Source organism: Echeneis naucrates, chromosome 9 (assembly GCF_900963305.1).
Source record: "Echeneis naucrates chromosome 9, fEcheNa1.1, whole genome shotgun sequence".
NCBI lineage: Eukaryota > Metazoa > Chordata > Actinopteri > Carangiformes > Echeneidae > Echeneis > Echeneis naucrates.
This window is the reverse complement of record NC_042519.1, coordinates 8,914,379-8,936,882: the sequence shown is the minus strand read 5'-3', so window position 1 is coordinate 8,936,882 and position 22,504 is coordinate 8,914,379. Positions and strand designations below refer to the sequence as shown.

Sequence of the window (22,504 nt, the reverse complement as noted above, 5' to 3'; positions counted from 1 at the left end):
AAGGAAGTTGGTTTTAAACGGGACTTCACAAGGAGGGGCCAATCGATTCCTGGGTCACGTGCTGGCCAATCAGATGTCGTGGACGCTCGTGATTCATATTGAACGACCAATCACATCGACGGAGAATAGCGTTAGCACCGCCCCTGTGGTGAACTGTTACCGCTTGCTGCAAATGCTGGCTCCCTTGTCTGGTAAAATGCGGCGGTTTTGACGCTCGACCGGCTCCCCCCAAAGCATGACAGGCGGACACGTCGGATAAGGAGCAGCATCTTGTGCCGGACACCGGTAAGCTCAGGGCGGACCGCCGTTTGGGCCAACCTGCCGCGCTAGCTTCAGCTCACAGCTAGCACAGCTGTCACTTCCTGTTTGTCCCAACGAGCTAGAGCCGGCTAACGTTACCAAACAAAACACTGAGCCTTTCTGCCGGTGCTGCTGCTTCACCGGTTGCCATGTAACTCTGAAGGTAGGTCAACGTGAATGGTAACCGACAGCCAATTTTCAGCTGAAAATCCTACTTCAGGGTGTGATTTGGGTCGATAAGTGGCTGGTGGTCTGACTGATGCTCGGGCGGCTCACCACCCTCATCAGCACCACTCTTCCCTCCGGCGCTGCGGCTCTGTCCTCCCTGGGGAATGACTTTAGCTTCTTTGTTTATCGAATTTGACAGCTGGAGCCGCGATCATTCAACACAATGATGTGTTTTCCTGAGATTGTAGACAAGCCTAATTTCTCTGGGCTTTTGTCAATGATGATGTGTTATTTTGAGTGGGTCTAGTTTCATGGGTTTCATACTAGCTTCACCATCATCACACTTTTTGGCCTTGTCTCTTCTGTTTTGTCACTTGAGCAGGTGTTCCCAGTTTTTTTCGGAAGGATGGAGACTCTGATTCCCACTATCAATCGGCTGCAGGAGGTCTTCCTCACAGTGGGTGCAGAGATCATACAGCTGCCTCAGATAGTTGTGGTTGGATCTCAGGTCAGCCAACAAAACACACACACAAGGAAAAGCTTCCTTATAAGCTTATTTAGTATGTCTAATTATATTCTAAGGTTTTCTGCCGTTATTAAAAATGAAACATTGCTGAATCTGTCTCATTGTGTCGCTACAGAGCAGTGGAAAGAGCTCAGTCTTAGAGAGCCTGGTTGGACGGGATTTCTTACCTCGGGGATCGGGAATAGTCACAAGACGACCCCTGGTGTTGCAGCTTGTAAATGTTGCCCCTCTGCAGGAGAGACTGAAAAATGAGAATGGTACCAAAAAAGACTTTCTATTGTTAATGTCCATCAGACTGAAGCTTTAGATATCTCTTCACATAAGCAGTCAAGTGTAAGATGTTCTGCTGAATATTTAGCAGATTGAAGCAAGGCAGTTTTTTTTTGTTTGTTTGTTTGTTTGTTTGTGTTTTTTCATTTGTCTTGGCAACTATGCTTAATACAGTCATGTCATAATTATCTTGGCATGGCACTTTCTTTCACATTGAACTTCTAGCTGCTTCTCGTAGAGCCTTTGTCTGTCTTTGCTAACATGCTGTTTTTCTTCCTCCACTGCCTTTCAGGAAATGTGGTAAAACAAAATGCCCAAAACAGCTACCCAGGTCTCTGTATATTCAGTCTGCATGGACTTGTCTCTCTTTAGCCTCATCATTTCTTTGTGAATGCAAACATTTAAACGTTCTTTTGTCCAACGTGATATGTTCATTTGTAAACTTTTTGTAATTTACATCCTCACCCCAAACCTCAATTTGATATGTGTTTCTGTAATAATGATTTAGACTTACTCTTGTTTGTTTAGGTGTCAAAGCTGAAGAATGGGGTACATTCCTACACTGCAAGAACCAGGTACATTTATAAAAGCTATTTAAATTATGTGCTGGCTGCCTTTGTCCTGTATTTTGTACAGCATTTACTTGATGCATCAAATTCTCAACCTTTTTGACAGATCTTCACAGATTTTCAGGAAATACGTAGGGAAATTGAAGCAGAGACTGAACGCGGTTCAGGCGACAACAAGGTGAGAAACACAAATTGTTGTAAAATAAGTGATGGCTCAAATTTAGCTTTCACTTGCACTGCATTCTTAATTTTCTTTCCGCTATTCACTCCTTTCAGGGGATCAGTTCAGAGCCCATGTATTTGAAGATTTTCTCCCCCAAAGTCTTAAATCTCACTTTGGTTGATTTGCCTGGAATTACTAAGGTAAACTCACCCACTTGACGAGGATTTATTGCCACTATATGATGATTTACAGTGATTACATTGCATATCTTTTGTGATCAAAAATTCACAAAGCACTGCATCTGTGCTAGATTGACTGCAACATTGGCTATTTATTGTTGTTCTCTCAGGTTCCAGTTGGGGATCAGCCAGAGGACATTGAGGCTCAAGTGCAAGAGATGATCTTGTCCTTCATCTCTAATCCAAACTCCCTCATCCTTGCAGTGTCCCCTGCCAATTCTGACTTGGCCACCTCTGATGCACTGAAATTGGCTCGTGAGGTTGATCCAGATGGTAGGACATGTTGTACACAGGCTCTTCCACTCATTAGATTTCAGTTTAGTTTCCCTTCTCTCTAGTGGTATGTATTACATAACATGGTGCAGGTTTAAGTGCATTTTAAATTATTAAGTGTCCAGGAAGAATACATTATGCAAGTCATTTCAGGCTTTAAGACTTGTCAGTCTTGACTGTTAACCGTATCCTGGCGGTAAAAAGGTCCTTAGAAAATTACCATTGCAACCATGATGGAGTCTGAAGAATGGATTGATTGATAATGACAATCTGCCTGCAGTAATTATCTGGGAGGTTGGCAGTTTTGTTTAGTTTGGCCTGTTGTGAACAGTGGCTTGTGGAGGAATAGCTCCATATCTGTATCTTGGTCCATATTTTCCCCAGCTGGCCTTAAATCCGCTGCCATCCAAGTCTTGTTTCCCATCTTCTGTTATGCTTGACAGTAAGATTTCTTACTGGTTCATCAATATAAAAGAAGGTTAAACTAGGGGCATTTCTCTACCGTCTTCACAATAATGAAAGATATCATGCTCTGCTTGATTGTTTGTTTCAGGTCGTCGAACACTGCTAGTGGTCAGCAAACTAGATCTGATGGACGCAGGAACTGATGCCTTGGAAGTCCTCCTTGGCCGAGTCATCCCTGTCAGGCTTGGCATTATTGGGGTGGTTAACAGGTTTGAAACAGTAGTGAATCTAATTGATGTTTGCTGCTCATTGTTTGGTTTTCTTCTATCATAAAACAGTATCTTCTTTGTTCCCCTGTTATCTTAAATGCCTTACTGTACTCGCGATATCCCTAATTGGTTTTTCTCCTAGGAGTCAGCATGACATCAATACCAAGAAGAGCCTGGACGACTCGATGAAGGATGAGCTATCCTTCCTGCAGCGGCACTACCCCTCGCTCGCCTCCCGCGCTGGCTCGCACTATCTGGCCAAAACTCTCAGCAGACTTCTCATGCACCACATTCGGGATTGCCTGCCAGATCTCAAAACCAGGGTGACCGTGTTGAGTGCCCAGTACCAGGCAAGGCTCAACAGCTATGGGCAGCCGGTAGAAGACCACAGTGCAACCTTGCTGCAAATTGTCACCAAGTTCGCCAGTGATTACTGTAATACCATCGAGGGGACAGCCAGGCACATCCAAACTTCAGAGCTGTGAGTCTGACCTCTCTACAGTTGCAGGAACTCAACTGGCTACAAAATAATGATGATGATGATGATGATGATGCCAGTAGCCTTTGTTTCACATCACTGTGTGTTGCCTCTATATTTCTTCAGTTTTCATAGTATTTTTGCTCCTTAATTTAACACTTTACTTACAAAAGTTCACAATGTTTATCATGATGTGATGTCCTTGGGATATCGTATTTGAGAATTAAAGTGGTATCAGCATCTTCTTTTGCCGTAGTCATGTCCACAGTGATCTTACCACAAGACGATTAAGTCATGTAAATATGTAGGGAGAAAATATTGACCTTTGTTGGTTGACTGCATTTAATTTCGGCATAATTAGCATTGCTAACACATAGCACTGCGAAACAACGTTGGTGTGACAGCTAAAACCCTCTCTCCTGCAGCTGTGGGGGTGCTCGGATCTGTTACATATTCCATGAGACCTTTGGACGCACTTTGCAATCTATCGACCCCCTTGGGGGACTGACTGAGCTCGATATCCTCACTGCCATCCGCAATGCTACGGTAAACCTCTCCTTATTTCCATTTATTTCATTTATTTAATCCAAATTCTGGTCAAGGTCTCTTGTTTATAGGAATAGCAGGTAAATTGTTGAGCTTGTGTGTGGGTGTGTATTAATGACTTGCCCTGCAGGGTCCAAGGCCAGCACTTTTTGTGCCTGAGGTGTCCTTTGAATTGCTGGTGAAGCGGCAAATTAAGCGGCTAGAGGAACCCAGCCTTCGATGTGTAGAACTTGTTCATGAAGAGCTGCAGAGGATCATCCAGCACTGCTCCTCCTTTAGCACACAGGTTAGTCATCACTCAATAATGCACTTCACACATCTCTGATTTATTAAAACAGTGCTGCAATAATTATGACTGGAGCATGTTAAGAATGCATATTTATGTGTTTGCAAGGAGCTTCTTCGATTTCCTAAACTGCATGACTCGATTGTGGAAGTTGTGACTGGATTACTGAGGAAGCGGTTGCCAATAACTAATGAAATGGTAATCCGGAGTTTGGTTAATATGATCTTTCATGCTAATTACATTACCCAGCAACAAAATCCTGCATAATCTCTGAGGCCTTGTTTTCCTGCTTTTTACCTGTAGGTACACAGTTTGATAGCGATAGAGCTTGCCTACATCAACACAAAGCATCCAGACTTCACAGATGCTGCACAGGTCTCAGCATCTGTCAACAGTCAGCAAGTAATTAATTTTTCTTTACAGCAGGCAACAAATGTATCATTTATAGCTCTACAGAAAACAGCTGAAGTTGTGCTCTGTGAAGCCGTAAGCATTACTTTTCATATCCAAACGTTAACATCTATCTCATTGCTAGTCGTGAATTTCCAGACTCAGCCAAAATTGCTTTGACCCTCTGACTTCTCTGGATTTTTTTCTGTTAGGCAGAGGCCTTTGATGCAGGGAAGCGCTGGAAGAATGAGAAGGTTGCGGAAGAAAAAGCCCCGCCTGCAGGCTTTGGCAGCCCCAGTAAAGGCCAGGCCATTAACCTCCTCGACACAGTGAGTGGTGGGATAAGAAGTAGGACAAAACACTTAGGAGTGAATTCATTGTAGACTGTCAACATTTTACTTTGACTCGGCTTGCCAGGCAGTACCCGCATCCCGCAAGCTGAGTGCAAGAGAACAGAGGGACTGTGAGGTCATCCAGCGCCTCATCAAGTGCTACTTCCTCATTGTCCGTAAAAGCATCCAAGACAGGTTTGACAGAAACAAATCCAGAGCTCCTGGGTCACTCTCTCCCCCAATTTCCCCTTCTCCTTCTACTCTGGAGCTCAGTTGTTGTCTTATTGATACTGATTTTTTGACTCCAGGCTGTCTGTCCACAGTGTGCCCAAGACTGTGATGCACTTCCTGGTAAACTTTGTGAAAGAGCATCTGCAAAGTGAGCTGGTGGGCCAGCTTTATAAACAGCCACTGCTGCAGGAGCTGCTCATTGAGTCACAGGACACAGCACAGCAGCGAACTGAAGTTGCTCAAATGCTCGAGGTAAAATTGTTCTCTCAACATGAAGAACAGCAAGTGCTTTCGCTTTCTCTTTTATCTTCTAATTTAAGGCCAAGGATATTATAACTACTGTCTTCTTTTATTCCTTTCTCAGGCACTCAAAAAAGCCAGTAACATTATTTCTGAGATCCGGGAGACTCATCTGTGGTAGCCAGAGGACATGGACAAATTTCCTTGTCATAAGACAGAGAATTAGAGTGTATGTGAGTTTACAGCACAGAAAGTGTGTGTGTGTGCGTGCGCGAATGTGTGGCTGTGCCACTCTTTTTTTTTTTTTTTTTCATGGACCAATGACCTTAGCCATTTAGATCAAAAACAGCAAACTGGGGCTCTTGATTTTGACTGTGATCCGTGTGTAGTGATGATATTAAAAACTGGAAAGTCCTAAAAGTGTTAAGTGTCAAAGTTGAAATGTGAAAGATAGCTGCGGACAGAATCTTTTTATGCATCATTTTGTGACAAAATGTCTATTGACTTTTTCGATTGTTGCTGTAAGTGTAATATATAAATTATATATGGGGTATTTAAGTTGATATCCAGGGTGTTTTTATCTGATCTAAATGTGTTCAGACTGTACAATTCCACATTTTCCAAAAACTGGGCTCCAACTGGGCCCCTCTAACAGGTGCTAAAAACTAACTGTGTTAGATTAGACGTGTTCTTAATTTAATCCCCTTTATTGGAGCTCTTGCAAGAGATAGAATAGAAGAGAAAATCAAATTCAGCCAATGCTGACTGCAGTCCAACAGTAACCATATTTGGTTAAAAAAATGTTCATACATTTACATATCAGCCCATTTACAATGCAAGCTTTACAGGTATAGTATGTAACATGTGTATATAAATACACACACACACACTGGTATTTGTGAATTCCTAAATTGTTACAGGTTTTTTATGCCAGGAAATTATGTTTTAAAGGTAGCTTGTTCATTTAAATATCCTGTAATTTCTCGTCATGTCCCCAAATGAATGAATCCACTAGTTGGCATAAACTTGTCACACATTACTGAAACCTCACCGAACATACAGAAAAACTGCCCCCATTAATGTGTGGCTCAGTACGTGGACACCCTCTGCATGAATCTATTTGCAAACTCTGGATTTGCATCTTAAGTTATCCACAGCCATTTTTAGTGTAACATCATTTGATGTGTAATTCATCTTTTCCATCTGCTGTTCTCAACCTTGGATGATATTCAGTAGATATTTTTCCCCAAATACATAAATCTTTTCCTGTAGGAAAAACAAATAGCTGCTTTAAAAACTGGGCTTTTTCAGGAAGACATGTCTTAATAATGTCATCAAACAGTAAGTCTTGACTTCTTCTGTCTGATCAATGCAGCTTCCGGTCAGCCTGTCTTTCTGAAAACCCTGTGCAAGTTTGCATGCGTGTGCTTAGTATGTACGTGTGACTGTATGAATGAATGTTCTGTGATTACTGAAATGTAAATTGTTTTCTTGTGTCAACTGCCTCTGGGTTCTTGCCTGCCAATATTTGTGATCCATGTTTACTGAAGTCTGTTCAGAGTGAAGGGACTCATTAAATCTTAACAAAGAAGACTATATACGTTTTGCTGTTATTGGTGATGAGCAGTTCTAACAATTGATCATTTTTCATCACACGTGTTTTGGTTTCTTCCACAGTGCAGCAACGATAGATGTGGCTATACTCGCTGCTCTTCATTTTATTGATCATAATGACTAAAGAAGTCTTTGTTCACAGCAGCATCGGTGAATAAAGACAGTGTGTTGATGGGTGTCAGCAGCCCACACTGGCGCTCCAATCTTTATACGTCTTGTTTTCTAGATGTTTGATGTCTAGGCTGCAGCAGCTACAGAGAGTGAGCTTTCACTTCACAGTTGTCTACTCCCATTTAGATGATGGATTATTACCTTTGGATGTCGAGGCAATCTACGCTAATCCTGAGCTCAGAATTGAGGTGATGGATGAGGTGAACGTGTCTGTATGAATAGAGTTTTGGATGGGAATGAGTGAAGGCACTACACTGTAGGAGAAAAGGACTATTGGCGCACCAAAGCAAATATGATGAGTCAAATTAACCCCATTATTAGTGGTACGGCATGCACTGGAGTCAAACAGCATCTACAGCAGAGAGCAGTAAACGGGAAGAAGAGCACACTGCAAAATTAAAATTAACCACAAGATGATGAATTCTACTTTAAGTGCTTATTTTAATTTGTCTGCACTTGGACTTACACTTTAGCCAGTTATTCTGATCACCCTCTTATAACACACCCCACCTCCCCACCAACTGAGACCAGACTAGAACGTACCAACTCTGATAGGATGGGAGGGGGCTTGATGGAAGCATCATGGCATGCAGTCTCGTTTCCTTTTATAAAAGCAGCTGATATGAGGTAGAATCAGCTCGAGACATACTTTGTGTCTTTCATAAGAATCCCTATGAGCTTCGTTGCTTGACATCAGTGGAGCTGATTAGGTTTTAGACTGCACCTCCCCTGCTCATCTCTCCTCAACCAGTAAGCCAGTCAGCAGAGCAGGCTGAACAAAGCCATAGGAGAGAGAGTGAGTGTGTGTGTGTGTGTGAGAGAGAGAGAGAGAGAGAGAGGAGCTTCTGGGAAGAAATGTCTCTCACTGACTCTGTCGCCTGGACAACCGGGTAAGAAAGGAGGGGAGAGAGCACGGGAGAGAAATGACCAGGGAGCATAAAAAAGAGGAAAACAACACATTAGTAACTGCTGAGACAAGAGGAATCCTGGAGAAAATGTGTGTTTGGGGGCAGACGGGGGTTGGATTTTTTTTTTTTTTCCTTGTGTGTCATTCTCTTGTGAGGAGTCCTTTGGTGTCTTCATGCTGATGAGTTATTAAGTATGACAATAAAGCAGTAAATAATTTTTTTCCCCGACTCCAGAGCACGGAGGAGATGAAATTGCAGAGCATAAGTTCAGCCCATTACAAGTGGACCCAGTAGGCCTGAAATCTCCACCTGTAATTCTTGACTAATCAGCCTCAGGTAAGTCTCCCCTCAACACTGCAGGATTTTTCAGATATTTGCTGTTTGTCTAATTTATATGTATATACATACATATCTATATATATATATATATATATATATATATATATATATATATATTCCTAATGCATGAGCACTCAGCAGTGTGTGTGTATAATGAAACAAATACTCATTATTGAAGGCTGTATCCTTTCTTATAATCTACATGTATTTTGTTTTTGTTTTTGTTTTTTTTGTTTTTTTGAATGAATGAATAAAAGCTCATACTGTCTGCTTGCAGGCAGTTTGGGGAACAAGAATGGTTCATCAGAGTAACTCTGAAGCAGATAAGTTTTGGAAAACAAGGTGTATTATCTGTTTGAATTTGCTGATGTGTGACACTGCAAGAGTGAACCTACCTTCAGCTTATTGTGAGGCGTATTTCTTCAGTTTTTATTCAACAGAGTGAGGGGAATTGCATGAAATATCCCCAGGATGCTTCACACAACGTGCACAGAGAGACAGAGCTTTGTGTGAGCAGGAATTCAGTAAGAAAATTTGCACTGTCGTTGGTTGCAAAAGGGTCTTGAGTTTGACCTGAACCATGGACTCTAGCATCAGAGTGCCTAAAGAATAAAAGGCACGTCCGCAATAAAAACACTGCTGAGTGCTCATGCATCAGGAGTATATTCATACAGCAGGAGTGGTGAAATCAATGCCCCTTTAAATGAGCTGCTATGCTGGATGAGTTTACACCAGACTGAATATGTGTGGGGCAAGAGGCAGCATGTGATATCCATATTGGATGAGTTGGATAGCAGATAAACTGGGGAGGGTTAAGGGAGGTTGGGGGGTTATTATAAGCTGCTGTCAGTAATGAAGGTTACAGATCTCTCACCATTGCGAACAAGTTAGAGATGGAGGATAAGCAGTGAGACTGAAGGGAGAAAAATGGCAAGAGATTGAGGGATGGAGAAGGAGAGGTGTGCTGAGGGAGGATGATAGGTGAAGGGTTCACAGCATGCTGGGATTGCTCAGAGCCAAGCCCCACTACACCTTCCTGACACAATCCAAGAATGTTGTTGAGGGTAAAAAAAACGCTGACACTGACTGAGTGGGGGGGGTTAGTACAGGAAAATTCTGTCTAGCTGAGTTTACAGTTCATTCTCCTTTTTGCTCACTGAAGGCGGCACATGAGAGAGCCCAGATGCAGCTCTGTGCCGCACAACACAGTCTATCAAATAGCAAGCAGACAGGTGTGGCAGAACCACCTGGACTGCACTTGTTTAAAAAGATAAACAGATATATAGGACACTGCTAATCCAATACACCATCACACAGTATCCATAATAAAACAGAAGGTTCTTCTTTCCAAGTGATTAAAACCATAAATACTGCAAAATGCCTGCTCCTTTCACTGCTCATTTGAAGCATTTTCCTGTTTCAACTTGTGAGTCTAAAATACATTACAGACAAACACAGCCTCACTATTAAAAATGACATCTTGAGTATAGACTGAGCCAAAAGGGAGACAGCTTTTATTCCAATTTATCCAGAAAGCATGATGCCAAATTACGCTCTATTTGTAATCTACACCTGTGCAGGGTTTAAACAGACCTGCATTCTCCTAATCTTTGGAGAAAAATAGCACTGTTGAACAATTCTGGCAGTTTGTAAATGCATTAGTTATACCAGGCTCTGCAGCGCTCGCAGTTCTTCGCAGATGTAGACTGCTCATAATTACTGTACATGAGGCGCAATGTTTTTGGATGCAAAGGAGCGGCTCATGAAGACGAGAGAAAGGCACCCGTCCCTGAGGCCATGCATCATCCACTGTACCTGTGTGCTGTCTGTGGCAAAGTACACAGCAGGTGAATAGAGGTTTAGCATGAAGCACAGAGCTCTGCCTCTGTGTCTTACAAGCCCTATGCCAGGCAGTCTCTAATGAGTTTTGTACTATTGCACCACTAATCAGCCCGTTTTGATATTGAAACAGAAATGATTGTGTGGAGACGTGCCGATGGTCCTCCTGTTTTCTTCTATGAATGTTAAGCGGCACAATTTCTTTTCACAGATGTTTGAGGTGCTGGTTATTTGTTTGAAGGATGGTGGCTGTGGTCTGTGCGTTTTCAGTAATTTCCCAGCCTTTTTATTTATTTTTTATTTTTTCACTTCCTCCCTTCCACTTTTTTTTCCCTCTCATCATATTTCCATGCCTGTCTTCCTGCATCCTCTCGTCTTCTGTTGATGAGAATACCATCATCAAAATGAACTGGAGAGGCTGAGATGAAATGTAACAGGATTACAATAATCTAATTACCAAAATTAGCAGCTGAGTTTCCATTTCTATTAAATTCCTGATTATAGCCCACATAGTTCTTAAAGATTGGTCACATAATTGGTCATAACACTCAAACAGAAGAGGTGAGCTACATTTGGAGAAGGGGAAGACAACAACAGACTTCATTTTAGATAACAACCGATGATGAGTAAAATAACCTGCAGTGCTCTTCAAATGATGCTTGGAGATTGTAACAAATTATTTTCCTCGTAATTTGAGGAGACACTACAATTTCCAAGCAGAAGATGAAAATAATTACATAATTCTGTTGAGACGGTGTATTTTGTTCTGCGTTTTCACACTTTAAGGACTTTAAATATCCAAAAACATTTAAAAATTGTTCTCCAGAAGAGCAGAAAGCTTGAATTCACGGTGCGTGGGCAAATGGTGGTTGAATTTCGTCCCATTAAAAGGTGCACTGCTGTCTTGGTCTGTGCAGTCAGATGACATGTTAATTAATAAACCCTGTTGTTGCATATTAAAAACTGCCCTCCCTTTCACTAAATATTAGACACAATGCGGAGCTCCTGATTTCCAGCTCAGCCATCTTTATCTCTCAGAAAGTGAAGAAATCCAGCAGAAAGCTGGATTAGCGTTCCATAAATCCTGCGGACATCTGAGAATGGTAGAAACTGTCTCTTAGAAAGTGAGAGGGTGTAAATGACGAGGCCATGAAACACGCCCATGAGCTGCTCCATTGTCAGTGAAACGGAGAATGACTTTGCTGACACAGTGACTGCACATGAGGTTATTTTCTGCAGAAGAGATGGGCACATTTTCTGCTTTAACACATTCCATGAAGTAAAGTTTATTCAGGCGCAAGAGAACAAACAAAAATCCCATAAATCAACAAGCCTTCAGTTCTGTTTTAGCTCCAGGTTTTGTCTCTCACGAGCCTTCCTTCTCTGCTTTCTGACTCTAGGAGCCTTAATCATTTAGCAAATATTGATTAAAAGGTGTAATTAATGATTATTTATTTATTTCTATATTTTTTGATGGCTATTCACTTCACCAACTGAGCTGAGCGCAGCTATCTTTTGTCTTACCTGGATGACCTTGTTCTAAAGAGAAGAGATGAATTGCTGCAGTTAGCAGGCTCACTGCCACTTCAATGCAAACTGTCTGCAGTATGGTGTGTAGAGGAGCAGGGAAAAAGTGGAACCTATTGACACTTTTCATCAAAGGCTGCCCATCACAGGAGATAAAGCTTCTTCTCCATGACTCTCTAATACCTCACGCGCCCTTCTTGTTGGTAATTAGAGAAGTGAGATGATTTACCCTGCTGCTGAGCAGACACAGCTACGTCAGTAGCTGATATGTGCAAAGCCACCACGAAACTCACTCAGTGTGATAATGGTTTCCATTTCTGACGGAGAGATGAATTTGAATCACAGCTTTTAACCTAACCCACCCCGCTTGCTCTTGTGACGAGCATCTTAAAGCAGGACCCTGCAAACCATTTTCTCCTCTAAGCCCTTTGAGAAAAAAGGTTCCTGCTCTTGAATTTTACCGTGTTGCCAAGGGAAGCGCTTTGTCCACAGCTGCTTTAGGACAGATTTAATTGTCATCCCCTTGCTCGTTGGGCAAAACTTTGGAAATTACCTTGTCCCTCATTTTGCTTGATGCTTATGTCAGCTGCTGGGAGTTCAATCATCCATTTTGTGCTCATGCACACCTGCCTGAGGAGAGAAGAGGGTGATACTTTACGTGAGTGATGACCAAGTGGTATTACTGTATGTGTCCCTGATAGGTGCAAGCATGGAAGTGGAGGAGGAGCCCCTGCTTTTCCAGACCAGGTGGGGAGAGGAAGAGGAGGAGGAAGAGGAAGAGGAAGAAGATGGTGTCGTACACGTTGCAGGGCAGAGCTGTTTGTTCAGGGATGCTGGGCTGTGTGGAGTGTGGAGGGCGGTGGGCTTGGTGTACACACAGCCCTGGGCTAGTGGAGTAGTGTTGGGGGTAGTCGTCCTGCTACCTTGTGCCCTGTTTGCCTACATGCTTCTCTACTGCCCTCCCCTGGACATAGACCTCTCCTACAGTGCCTTTGAGGTTCACAGTCACTTCTCTGCTGAGCGCTTTGACGCTCTCACCATCGCTGTGAAGACTCAGTTGGGATCATGGGACAGACGTCGGCGAGACTTAGATGAGAACGAGTCTGAGGCCTTGCAGGACCTTCTGCTAGAGAAGCTGGGCAGACAGGGAATGTTCAGCATGCCAGATAATGAGGCCGTAAGATCTTCCGCTCTTCAAAATGGTTCTTTCCAAGCAAGAGATGATGAGAAGAGAGGGGCTGCACTGCTCAGAGATAAAAGGACTCCTGGCCCAAATCAGGGCCTGGAGGAAGAGCACAAGAGCTCATATTACAGAGTGATGGAGGGCGAGCAGAGATCTGGGTGGGGAAACTCCACTTTGTCGCCCGTAAGAAGACGCAGGTTTTCTCCCAATTACTACTTGCAGAGCCAAGCTCTGTGGAGGATCGAGCTGGTGTTTGTAGCACAAGGGGACGGTGACCGGAACATCTTCACCCCAGAACGTCTGCAGACAATTCACCATGTAGAGCGCCTGCTCATGCAGCACCCACAGTTTCATCAGTTCTGCTGGAAGCCCATGGAAGTGCTGAGGGACCTACCACTGGGACCGTCCTACTGCTCCCCTCCCAGCTCCCTTCTGTCTTACCTCTACCCCAGCGAGAGAGGAGGGAAGATATACTATGATGGCATGGGCCCAGACCTGGCTGATATTCAAGGTGAGTCCACAGTGAGGAGGTTGAGAAAGATGTTAATATTCAGGGGATAAAACCACCTCGTCAAGTCCACCTGACTGCTCCGGTTTGTCTTTCCTGTTGTTTTATAGGATCTCTGAGTCTGGCCATCACCCACCCACAGTTCTACTGGTACGTGGATGAGAGTCTGTCCCCTGAGCATCTCTCCTCTGCCCTCTTACGCAGTGAGATCCACTTCGGAGCTCCTCTGCCATCCTACTACTCCCTGCAGGACCGAGCAGGCGAGCAGAGAACACGATTCAAAAACTTTGTGGTTCAGTATGCAGACATCCTGTCAAAGCAATCCACCAGGTCAGGAGGGAAAATTCTTGTAATATGCATCATTTTTCACAACACGTCATCGCCACTTAGCATTCCCATATTTTTTACCTATAGCAGATATTGTTGACGTTTGCCTGTGTCTGTTCCACCTGTCCCAGACAGGTGAAGGTGCTGTATGGAGGAACAGAGCTGTTTGATGATGAGGTGAGGCAAACCTTCCATAATGACATGATGCTGGCTGTCATCAGTGGAGCCTGCATTACTGTGCTCGTCTACGTCCTTACCTCCTTCTCTGGTACAGTATGACTCTGTCATATTCCATTTTCCAATAGTATTTGCAAATTTCCTCCGATCCTCCAAATATTTGCCGCTAATCTACTTGTTGTGTCCTGGTGTTCCTGCAGTTTTTCTGACTTTCTTTGGACTGGCCAGCATCGGACTGAGCTGCTTGATGGCTCTGTTCTTGTACCACGTCGTCTTTGGTGTGAGGTACCTAGGCATTCTCAACGGAGTTGCAGCCTTTGTTATTATCGGCATTGGTAAGAGAGAAGAAATACCTTATTTATTTGTATAGCCCCCTTAAAGTACAGAGTTTGCTAAGTGCTTCAACAAATCAATCAAAGCATGATAGTCAAAAACAGGACAAAGATAAGGTAGAGTTGCAGAGGGAAGACAAATAATATACTTTGGTATAAGGACAATTAGAGGGAGCAGTTGGCATCTAAAAACACACACATACACAAACAAAGTCAAAACAATAAAAGGGTGAAATGGAGACAATAAAAAGACGACAGGTGACATTAAAGCAAGTCTACGAAAACAACTCAAAGTGTTGATTTAAAGGATGTGACTGATTCTGCCTAGCCTCTAACTACAAATAATTTGATATAATTTAAGACATAGCTCAAAGCTTTGTTGAGGAAATTCACATTTCTTTCACATATTTAGTTAAATGGGTTGATGACGCTCTCATGTCTGCTGCGAGGCAGGAAGCAAAAGTTAGCATCCAGTGAGTTTAAGACTAGAAAGAACATGAAACAGGTGGCATGGCTCAATAAATGAGCACCAAAACCCATCGAACAACAGCTCAGATCAGATTACATCGCACGCTAACAGGGTCAATGGTCTTTGATTGATGTGTTGGAAAACTAAAGCGTTGAAACAGTTTATTGCGGTTTCAAGAAAAGGGCTCATTTTTGCTGTTTTGTTATCAATATAAAGCAAACGGCTGAAACTGCAGGAAGACAAAGGAATATGAGGCTAAGCTAACAGATATGAAGCTACCAGCTGCTGGCTGTAGCTTCGTATTTACCAAGTAGACAACAGAAAAACTTTTCCACAGACATTGCCCACGCTGTATAATAAAAGAGCTCTTGTTTTCTCATCATTTCTCAGGGGTGGATGATGTATTTGTGTTCATCAGTACCTTCAGACAGGCGTCCCATCTGCACAAGCCGCAACAGCGAATGATTTACACGATTAAGACAGCTGGCAGAGCTACTTTCCTCACCTCCTTCACCACTGCAGCTGCCTATGCCGCTAACACCTTTTCTCAGGTAATCACAGAAGAAAAATTCTGCAGTTAATAGCTTCTGAACAGTAAATGTCAATGACTCCCCTGCTCTGGATGAATGGAGATGCTTCTCTCAGCACACAGCAATTTTCATGCGATAAGCACTAATTGAATGTCTCAAGGTCCTTTACACTGTGCTTCATTTAAACAACACTCAGATCCCGGCTGTGCATGACTTCGGCCTGTTCATGGCCTTGATCGTCAGCTGCTGCTGGCTCTGGGTATCCATCCTGATGCCAGCTGCTCTGTGTATCTGGACTCAGTGGGTGGAGGCCCATGAACACTCTTGGATGAATTGGTGAGAAGTGATTTTCTTTTTTCTTTTTTTTTTTTTGTGAACGATGTGCAGCACCCCTGGTGGGCAGTAACTCCCACATCTGTCTCCCTCCCTAAATTTGCCCCACTCCATCCGAAGCTGGAGGTTGTTTTCCGGCCTGTCAGCGGGCCACAGCCCTTTGTCAGATGAGGATGATGACGTGGCACTTCTGTCAGTGGAGATGGAGCCAGGTGAGGTTATTATCTCCCAAGCATAGAAGGTATGACAGACTGAGAATGGGAAAGGGACCGAGACCAGGCTGTAAATGCTGCATTCCAAGCGCCACTAAAGTCTCTCTGTTTGTGCCGGCCAGACTCTTGTGACACAGATGGCGATGCAGCAATTTTGTCCCTGTCTTTGGAGACACCTCTGTCTCCTCCAGGACAGCAGCACGTAGGTGTGGTGAGCACGAATCTCCAGAGCGCCCTAAAGCGTTTAGTGGCCGAACCAGCTGTGAAGCGACGAAAAGCCGTCCTAGGTGAGACTTGATATCAACTGTGAGAACTCACAAGGATTCTGACAATGAAATAAACTCATTTTATACCTTGAGAAGATCTATGTGAAATGCTATAATGTTCTTCTCTCAAATATTGCTTTTGATTTATCATTCAGAGTAGAGATGATTAAGGGCAATCTTAAATAAGAACTTTTGAAGAAATGCTGTACTCTCTGTGCATCCTGAGGGACTTGGGCTGTCAGAGGAAGAGAAGACATCTCTCATGCAGCCTTCATCTAACCTTTTCAGCGGTGGCTGTAATTGAACCCCATCAGACCTTCCTCTCTGCCGTTGTTGATCACTGTCTTCCTGCCTGTCCAGGTGTCTTCCTCCTGATTCTGCTGTTATCTGCCGGGTGCTGCTGCCTCCTGAGGCCGGCCACTCACGCCCCGCTGCTTTTCCGCCCAGAGACTAACCTTCAGACTCTGCTGGCTCTGCGGAGCAACCTCAGCGGTCAAGGCATCTCCTGCCCCATGTGTTCAGGTGAGGCTGTGGTGCTGAATGAAGAACTACTCACCAGTGAACCATAGAGATCCAAACCAAGTGCCTGATGTTTGACTCGCAGGTGTGTTCATGGAGAAGCCCCACTCTTTGTACCCCCACGCTTCCTTACCATCGTTTAAGTTTTCAACACATCAGCAGGCCCCAAGCTCAACAACCTCTGTTGCTCCTTGTAACTCAACAAAACATTCAGCCAACAATAAAACAGGTAAAAAATTCAGCACACAAAAAAATAAAAAAATAAATAAAACCTCATTATTTAAGGCCTGCTCCTTGGTTTTTAAATATTGTACTTGGTACTTTTTTCAGGCTCTCTGCTGACAGTGTATATATCAAAGCTGGACCTTGGAGCCTCCACACCCATTTATCGTTTTTCCCTTAACACCAGCACACCTTCACCATGGAAACAATGCAGCACACAGCATGAAGAGGTGTCGTCATTTCAGGTTTGGGAACATCAAAAGTCAGCTTTCTTTGTTCCAGATTGTGGAGTTTTGCCTCTGATGTTTAGCGTTGTTTTATCTGAACAGGCTTATAATCAGCCCCACAACAATTACACCACCAGAATGACAGTGTGTGTTTCCAATGTGTACCACCCGTACCCAAGATGGATGATCACATCTGGCTCGTGTGAGCCTCGTCATGGCTGGACGTCAGACTTTTCCTTTTATGTAGCTGTGTCTTCACAGCTGCACAACTGCAGGTGAAAGTGCGAAAGAAGAAGATTTAGAAGAGGACCTTGTCTGCTATCTGTCACTCAAACTCTTCCCTCTCCTGTTAGGAGACTGTACTTCGCACAGCACCGACTCAGACCTCATCCCAGCCGGGTGTGTGTCAACCCACCAGGCTGTGGCATCAGCTCAGGGCCTGATGGACCCACACAGGGAGCCTTTTATACTCCCCTTCCCAGTGGTGAGCAAAGAAGAGTCAGAAAGCATCATTAACTTAGAGATGGTTTGTTTGTCCATCAGGGAGACTATTTTCCCCGCTGCATGTGTCTGCTCAAATGTCTTTTTTATGTAATGTATGCTCATGTTGATTCTTTAAAAGGGGGAATTGCAGTGATATGACACTAAGTAGTTTTTTTTGCAAATATAGCTTCATAAATGTTTAGTCTGTATTCCCACAGGAGGATTTTCCACAGTACTCCAGTTGTACAGATATTTTTACACTGTATAAATAAATGCCCATGAGAGATTCGTCTCTGTTCTACTTTCAAAGATTCCTCATCTGCTTCCAAAACAAAACCATCCAAAACGTTTGGCTTCAACCCATGTGGTGGCGGTGTGTGCGGCCACCCGGCGGTGCGTCCTCTGGTCGACACTGGGGCAATGGTTTTTGTTGTGTTTGGGATCCTGGGAGTCAACCGAACTGAACACAAGGACAACCATGTTATTGGCGACATGGTGAGGCTCACACTTCTGAACAATCAACAGAAATGATACACAGCCAGATTTTCTCATTGTTTTGACCTGCCATGTAATTTTCTCCAAAGGGCAGCATTATTTTGGATCCAGACTTTGATATTTTCCAGGAGATGGGGCATCTCTGCAAAATCTGTAAAGCTGTTAGTGCAAACAAACAACTTGTGAAGCCAGGAGGGGCACAGTGCCTTCCTTCAGGTAACAGCCACATAATCCAGCCTGCAATCCAGTCACTTAAACAGCCATTTAAAATTGGAAGCCTATTACTGATTGATGAGCAAAAAAAGAATATGCTATTAGTAAAACTACTGGACTAATTGACTACTTACTTGCTTGGGTCGTTTCAAGCACAAGTTCTAACCCCTGAAATGAGAATATGAGCAGATTCTTCATTCTTTTGAACAGTAAATTTTGTGTTTTTGTTGGAACAAACATGAAATCTGTTTGCTATAATAAACATAGAGTTGGGGAAATGTAGTATTTCTGTATTTTCTGATATGCATGTCAGTATAGATTGTGGCAGTTTTCAGTCAGTGCAGCCCTCAAACCTTATTCACAAAGTAATGCAAAACTGGGCAAGAAGGCAGCTGCTCTGATCTAATTCTTAACAAATGGAGAGTAGTCTAATGAGAAGCAGTCTGACATAGAGGAGAAAACTGCTTTAAATGTTCTATCTCTTGTCTCCTTCAGGCAACAAGCTGTCTTCAATTCTGCCCCTGCTCCATCCTGAATGCCACTCTCTGCCTGAGCCCAACCTCCTCCCAGGGCAGCTATCCCATGGAGCGGTGGGAATGCACGGAGGCAAGGTCCGCTGGCTGTCCATGGCCTTTGAGTCTGTAAGTCTCTTCCGGCTTTTCAACTTCACACATCAAAGAGCTGCGTGTTTTTTGCAGCTGATGCCGTCTCTGATGCTCTACCTCTGTTCTCCCAAGACCACGTACAAGGGGAAATCCTCCTTTCAGACCTATTCTGACTTCCTGCAGTGGGAGAACTTCATCCAGGAGCAGCTCGCCAGCCTCCCGCAGACTTCGGCTTTGCAAAGAGGTTTCCAGACCTGCGAGCACTGGAAGCAGATATTCATGGAAATAATAGGCAAGTGAAAGGTGATTTTCCTGTAAAAGAGATGTGTGTTTATTTTTCCTGATATGTGAACGAGGGTTAAGAATCTGAGAAGGCTGCTCCTTTGCCTGTTCGTAGGTGTGGAGAGTGCCCTCTGGAGTCTGTTACTGTCTCTGGCCATCTGTGTGGCAGCTGTGTCTGTGTTTACTGCACATCCTCTGCTGCTGCTGCCAGTACTCACCACTATTCTGGGTAAGAGATGAAGCCACATATTCATGTCTGGAATATCCTGATTTTAATATATCGATTTAAATTGTGAATATTCAGGCCAGCATCAGGTATGAGGGGTGTGACTGTAGGTTTGTGGTGTTGCACAGGAGTGATATGTCTGGTGGTGGCGCTCATGTACTGGCTGGGCTGGGAGATGGGAGCGGTGGAGGCTATCTCTCTGTCTATACTTGTCGGATCCTCAGTGGATTACTGTCTGCACCTGGTGGAGGGATACCTGCTGGCTGGCGAGACCGTGTCCTCGACGCCTGACCACGACTTGGTATGGGAGTGTATGTTTGTGTCACAGCAACATCTTTTTCCCTGTTTTCTGTGTACACACAAGCTAAACAGTTAATGACCAACATTTTGGGTTTAATAAAGCGAGAAAGGCCCTGGAGACTGATGAATAAAGAGGCGCAGCTTGTCCCATTAATCTGTGTTTTCCTTGCAGCAGCTTCCGGCCCAAAGGCAGAGGCGGACCCTGGAGGCAGTGAACCATGTGGGTGTTGCCATAGTGTCCAGCGCTGTCACCACGGTGATCTCCACAGTCCCCCTCTTCTTCTGTGTCATTGTGCCTTTCGCCAAGTTCGGCCAGATAGTGGCCATTAACACCGCCATCTCCATTTTGATCACCCTGACCGTGACTGTGGCCATGTTGGCATGCATGGCCCCCGCCCGCTTTAGCAGATCCCCCGGCGCCGTGCTGAAGGCCAGCCTTGCCGTAATGGTGGCTGCAGCCTTGGGAGTGGCCGTGTGCTGGGTGGGAGGGCAGCTTGGAGCATTGGCCTGGCAGTCAATCAGCTGGTAAACACAACGGTCGCTCAACTCACTGATATCAGGTAGCCAAGTTCCTCCCGATGCAATCTCATGAGAATTGAGCTGTTTCTTTTGGTTTAGGAGGAACATCAGATCAGTAACTGAACTCATACTTTACAGCACAAAGATGTCAGAATCAACTCCAGCAGTTTGTAATCGTAAAAAGATTCGTTTTCCACATGTTTTTCACATGTAATGATCAGTGGATTATAGGAGGAGAAAACTAGCCCACTGGGTACTTCGTCTGAAATATCAAGGAAATGACTAAAACTGCACTAACCTTTGTGGGTTTGTGTGATGATTCAGTTCTAGGTATCGCCCCCAGCATAGAGGTGGAGGTGCCCCAGTGACGGTTGGGAAACACAAGCTGAGTCACAGTTTTTATCAGTGTAAGTTATTGAGCTGTGGAGAGTCACTGACTGTTCTGTGACTGTGTTGCAAGCACCAACAGGGTTCAGCACTCTGACATCTGTGAAGATTAGTGTTCACATGATTCATGGCCATCTTGAGAAACATCACGTTTGTTGATTTTTTTTTTTTTCCCAATGTTTTTCTGATGGTATGTTGGATGTAATTTTCTCAGCCACATTTGAAACCCAAGTTATGATGTCCTGCTGTGGCTTGAGTGAGAGTTATCCAAGCCAAATTTATACCGTGGAGTTTTGTTCAATGTAACATGTGATGTAAATGTGTCTCTATGCTGCTCTGACACATCTGCACTGAACCTTTGATGCTGCCAGCACACACTTGTTCTGAGGAGCTGTGTTTGCCAATACATACATTGCAGCTATTGCCTTCTTTCCTGACCCGTCCACATGCTCATATCTTTGATCTCAGACCGTCATCAGCACCAAATTGACTGCGACCTCTTGTCAGTTCCTCAGGTGTAACCTCTGCATGCCCTCCGCCTCTCTTGTAGGCACTCAGTGTAACCCATTCAGCTCTCGCACAGTTAAAGAGCTCCACTCACCCACTCATCAACGCTGGCTCGGCTCTGCCTCACTGTGAAGGTGAGAGCCGTTTGTCAAACCATGTAACACAATAATAGTTAGGGAGAGGGCACTGACTCAATTTCAGTGAGAGCAGTAAATTTTCTGTTTTCTGTGTGTGTGTGTGTGTGTGCGTGTGTTACTTTGGGATGTTAAATAAAGCAGGTGCAGAAAGACTGTGGTCTTTTTCTTTTGTGAAAGCTCAGCACTCTTTCCTTCTGCATTGTTATGTAACAGAGCAGCAGAGCGGGATGAAGACCTGTCACAGTTTGCTCACAATCACATAATTACTGGGAGAGCTGCAGCAGACAGCATCACATGTCCGGGTGGCTCTCATTAATTATTCATATGGAATGTCTCAGATTTAACATGAATTGCAGTGCATTAATGTTTCATGTGGGTGATTAAACTACACCAGCTTTCCTGTTCCTGGAAACAAGAGGCATGAAGATGAATATTTTGCATTGAAGCAGAAAAAGCTCAAGTCGACTTTTATTCTGCAGCATTCTTTGTTATTTCACTGGCAGCAGGAACAAATGTATTATGTTGCTGCAGAACAGTGTGTCACTACTTATTTACCCTGTCATTGGAGGGACCATTCAGTATGATGCTGGCGGTCTATATTTGTTTTGATGTGAATGTGTTTTTACATCGATGGCTTTTTCCTGTAGATATTTTTTGCAGCTACTCTATGAAGAAATAATATACATTTCAGTGGGTAAGATGATGTCTCCTGATCTGAAAATGTTTTCTGCATAAATGTTCTTATTTCTGTTGATGTCGAAGTAAAAGTTCAGCTTCACTGCTTTCACTCTTAACTAAAATGAGAGAGGCCAGATTTCTGCCATGATAGAGTTGTAAAGGTACATCTCTTCTTGGCCCCTGCAGCTTTCTGGAATCTCAATTTATTCACAAATAAAACACATGGCTTGAACCCTTTCATTTAACGTTTGTCACTCAGACTGTTGTGTTGTCTCAGGCAGTCA

At 43.8% G+C, this 22,504-nt stretch overlaps 2 protein-coding genes across 2 annotated transcripts; both read left to right on the top strand.

Moving 5' to 3' along the window:
- The first annotated feature begins 133 nt into the window (after positions 1 to 133).
- On the top strand, positions 134 to 7,441 carry LOC115048644 (dynamin-1-like protein). Its single transcript, XM_029510293.1, has 17 exons — positions 134 to 285; positions 851 to 976; positions 1,110 to 1,251; positions 1,793 to 1,839; positions 1,940 to 2,011; positions 2,110 to 2,196; positions 2,346 to 2,508; positions 3,062 to 3,182; positions 3,325 to 3,663; positions 4,086 to 4,206; positions 4,337 to 4,492; positions 4,601 to 4,690; positions 4,796 to 4,894; positions 5,095 to 5,211; positions 5,300 to 5,409; positions 5,538 to 5,697; positions 5,810 to 7,441. Exons 2-17 carry the CDS (start codon positions 875 to 877, stop codon positions 5,864 to 5,866), a joined length of 1,983 nt encoding a protein of 660 aa, XP_029366153.1. The 5' UTR covers positions 134 to 285; positions 851 to 874; the 3' UTR covers positions 5,867 to 7,441.
- Positions 5,899 to 22,447, top strand: disp3 (dispatched RND transporter family member 3). The gene is made up of 22 exons (XM_029510292.1): positions 5,899 to 5,918; positions 8,613 to 8,714; positions 12,785 to 13,777; positions 13,885 to 14,104; positions 14,233 to 14,369; positions 14,479 to 14,613; positions 15,470 to 15,630; positions 15,806 to 15,945; positions 16,063 to 16,154; positions 16,277 to 16,441; positions 16,781 to 16,942; positions 17,025 to 17,168; positions 17,270 to 17,406; positions 17,491 to 17,663; positions 17,742 to 17,872; positions 18,182 to 18,366; positions 18,456 to 18,582; positions 19,075 to 19,220; positions 19,317 to 19,476; positions 19,582 to 19,695; positions 19,821 to 19,993; positions 20,165 to 22,447. Exons 3-22 carry the CDS (start codon positions 12,793 to 12,795, stop codon positions 20,519 to 20,521), a joined length of 4,044 nt encoding a protein of 1,347 aa, XP_029366152.1. The 5' UTR covers positions 5,899 to 5,918; positions 8,613 to 8,714; positions 12,785 to 12,792; the 3' UTR covers positions 20,522 to 22,447.
- The last annotated feature ends 57 nt before the right edge of the window (positions 22,448 to 22,504 follow it).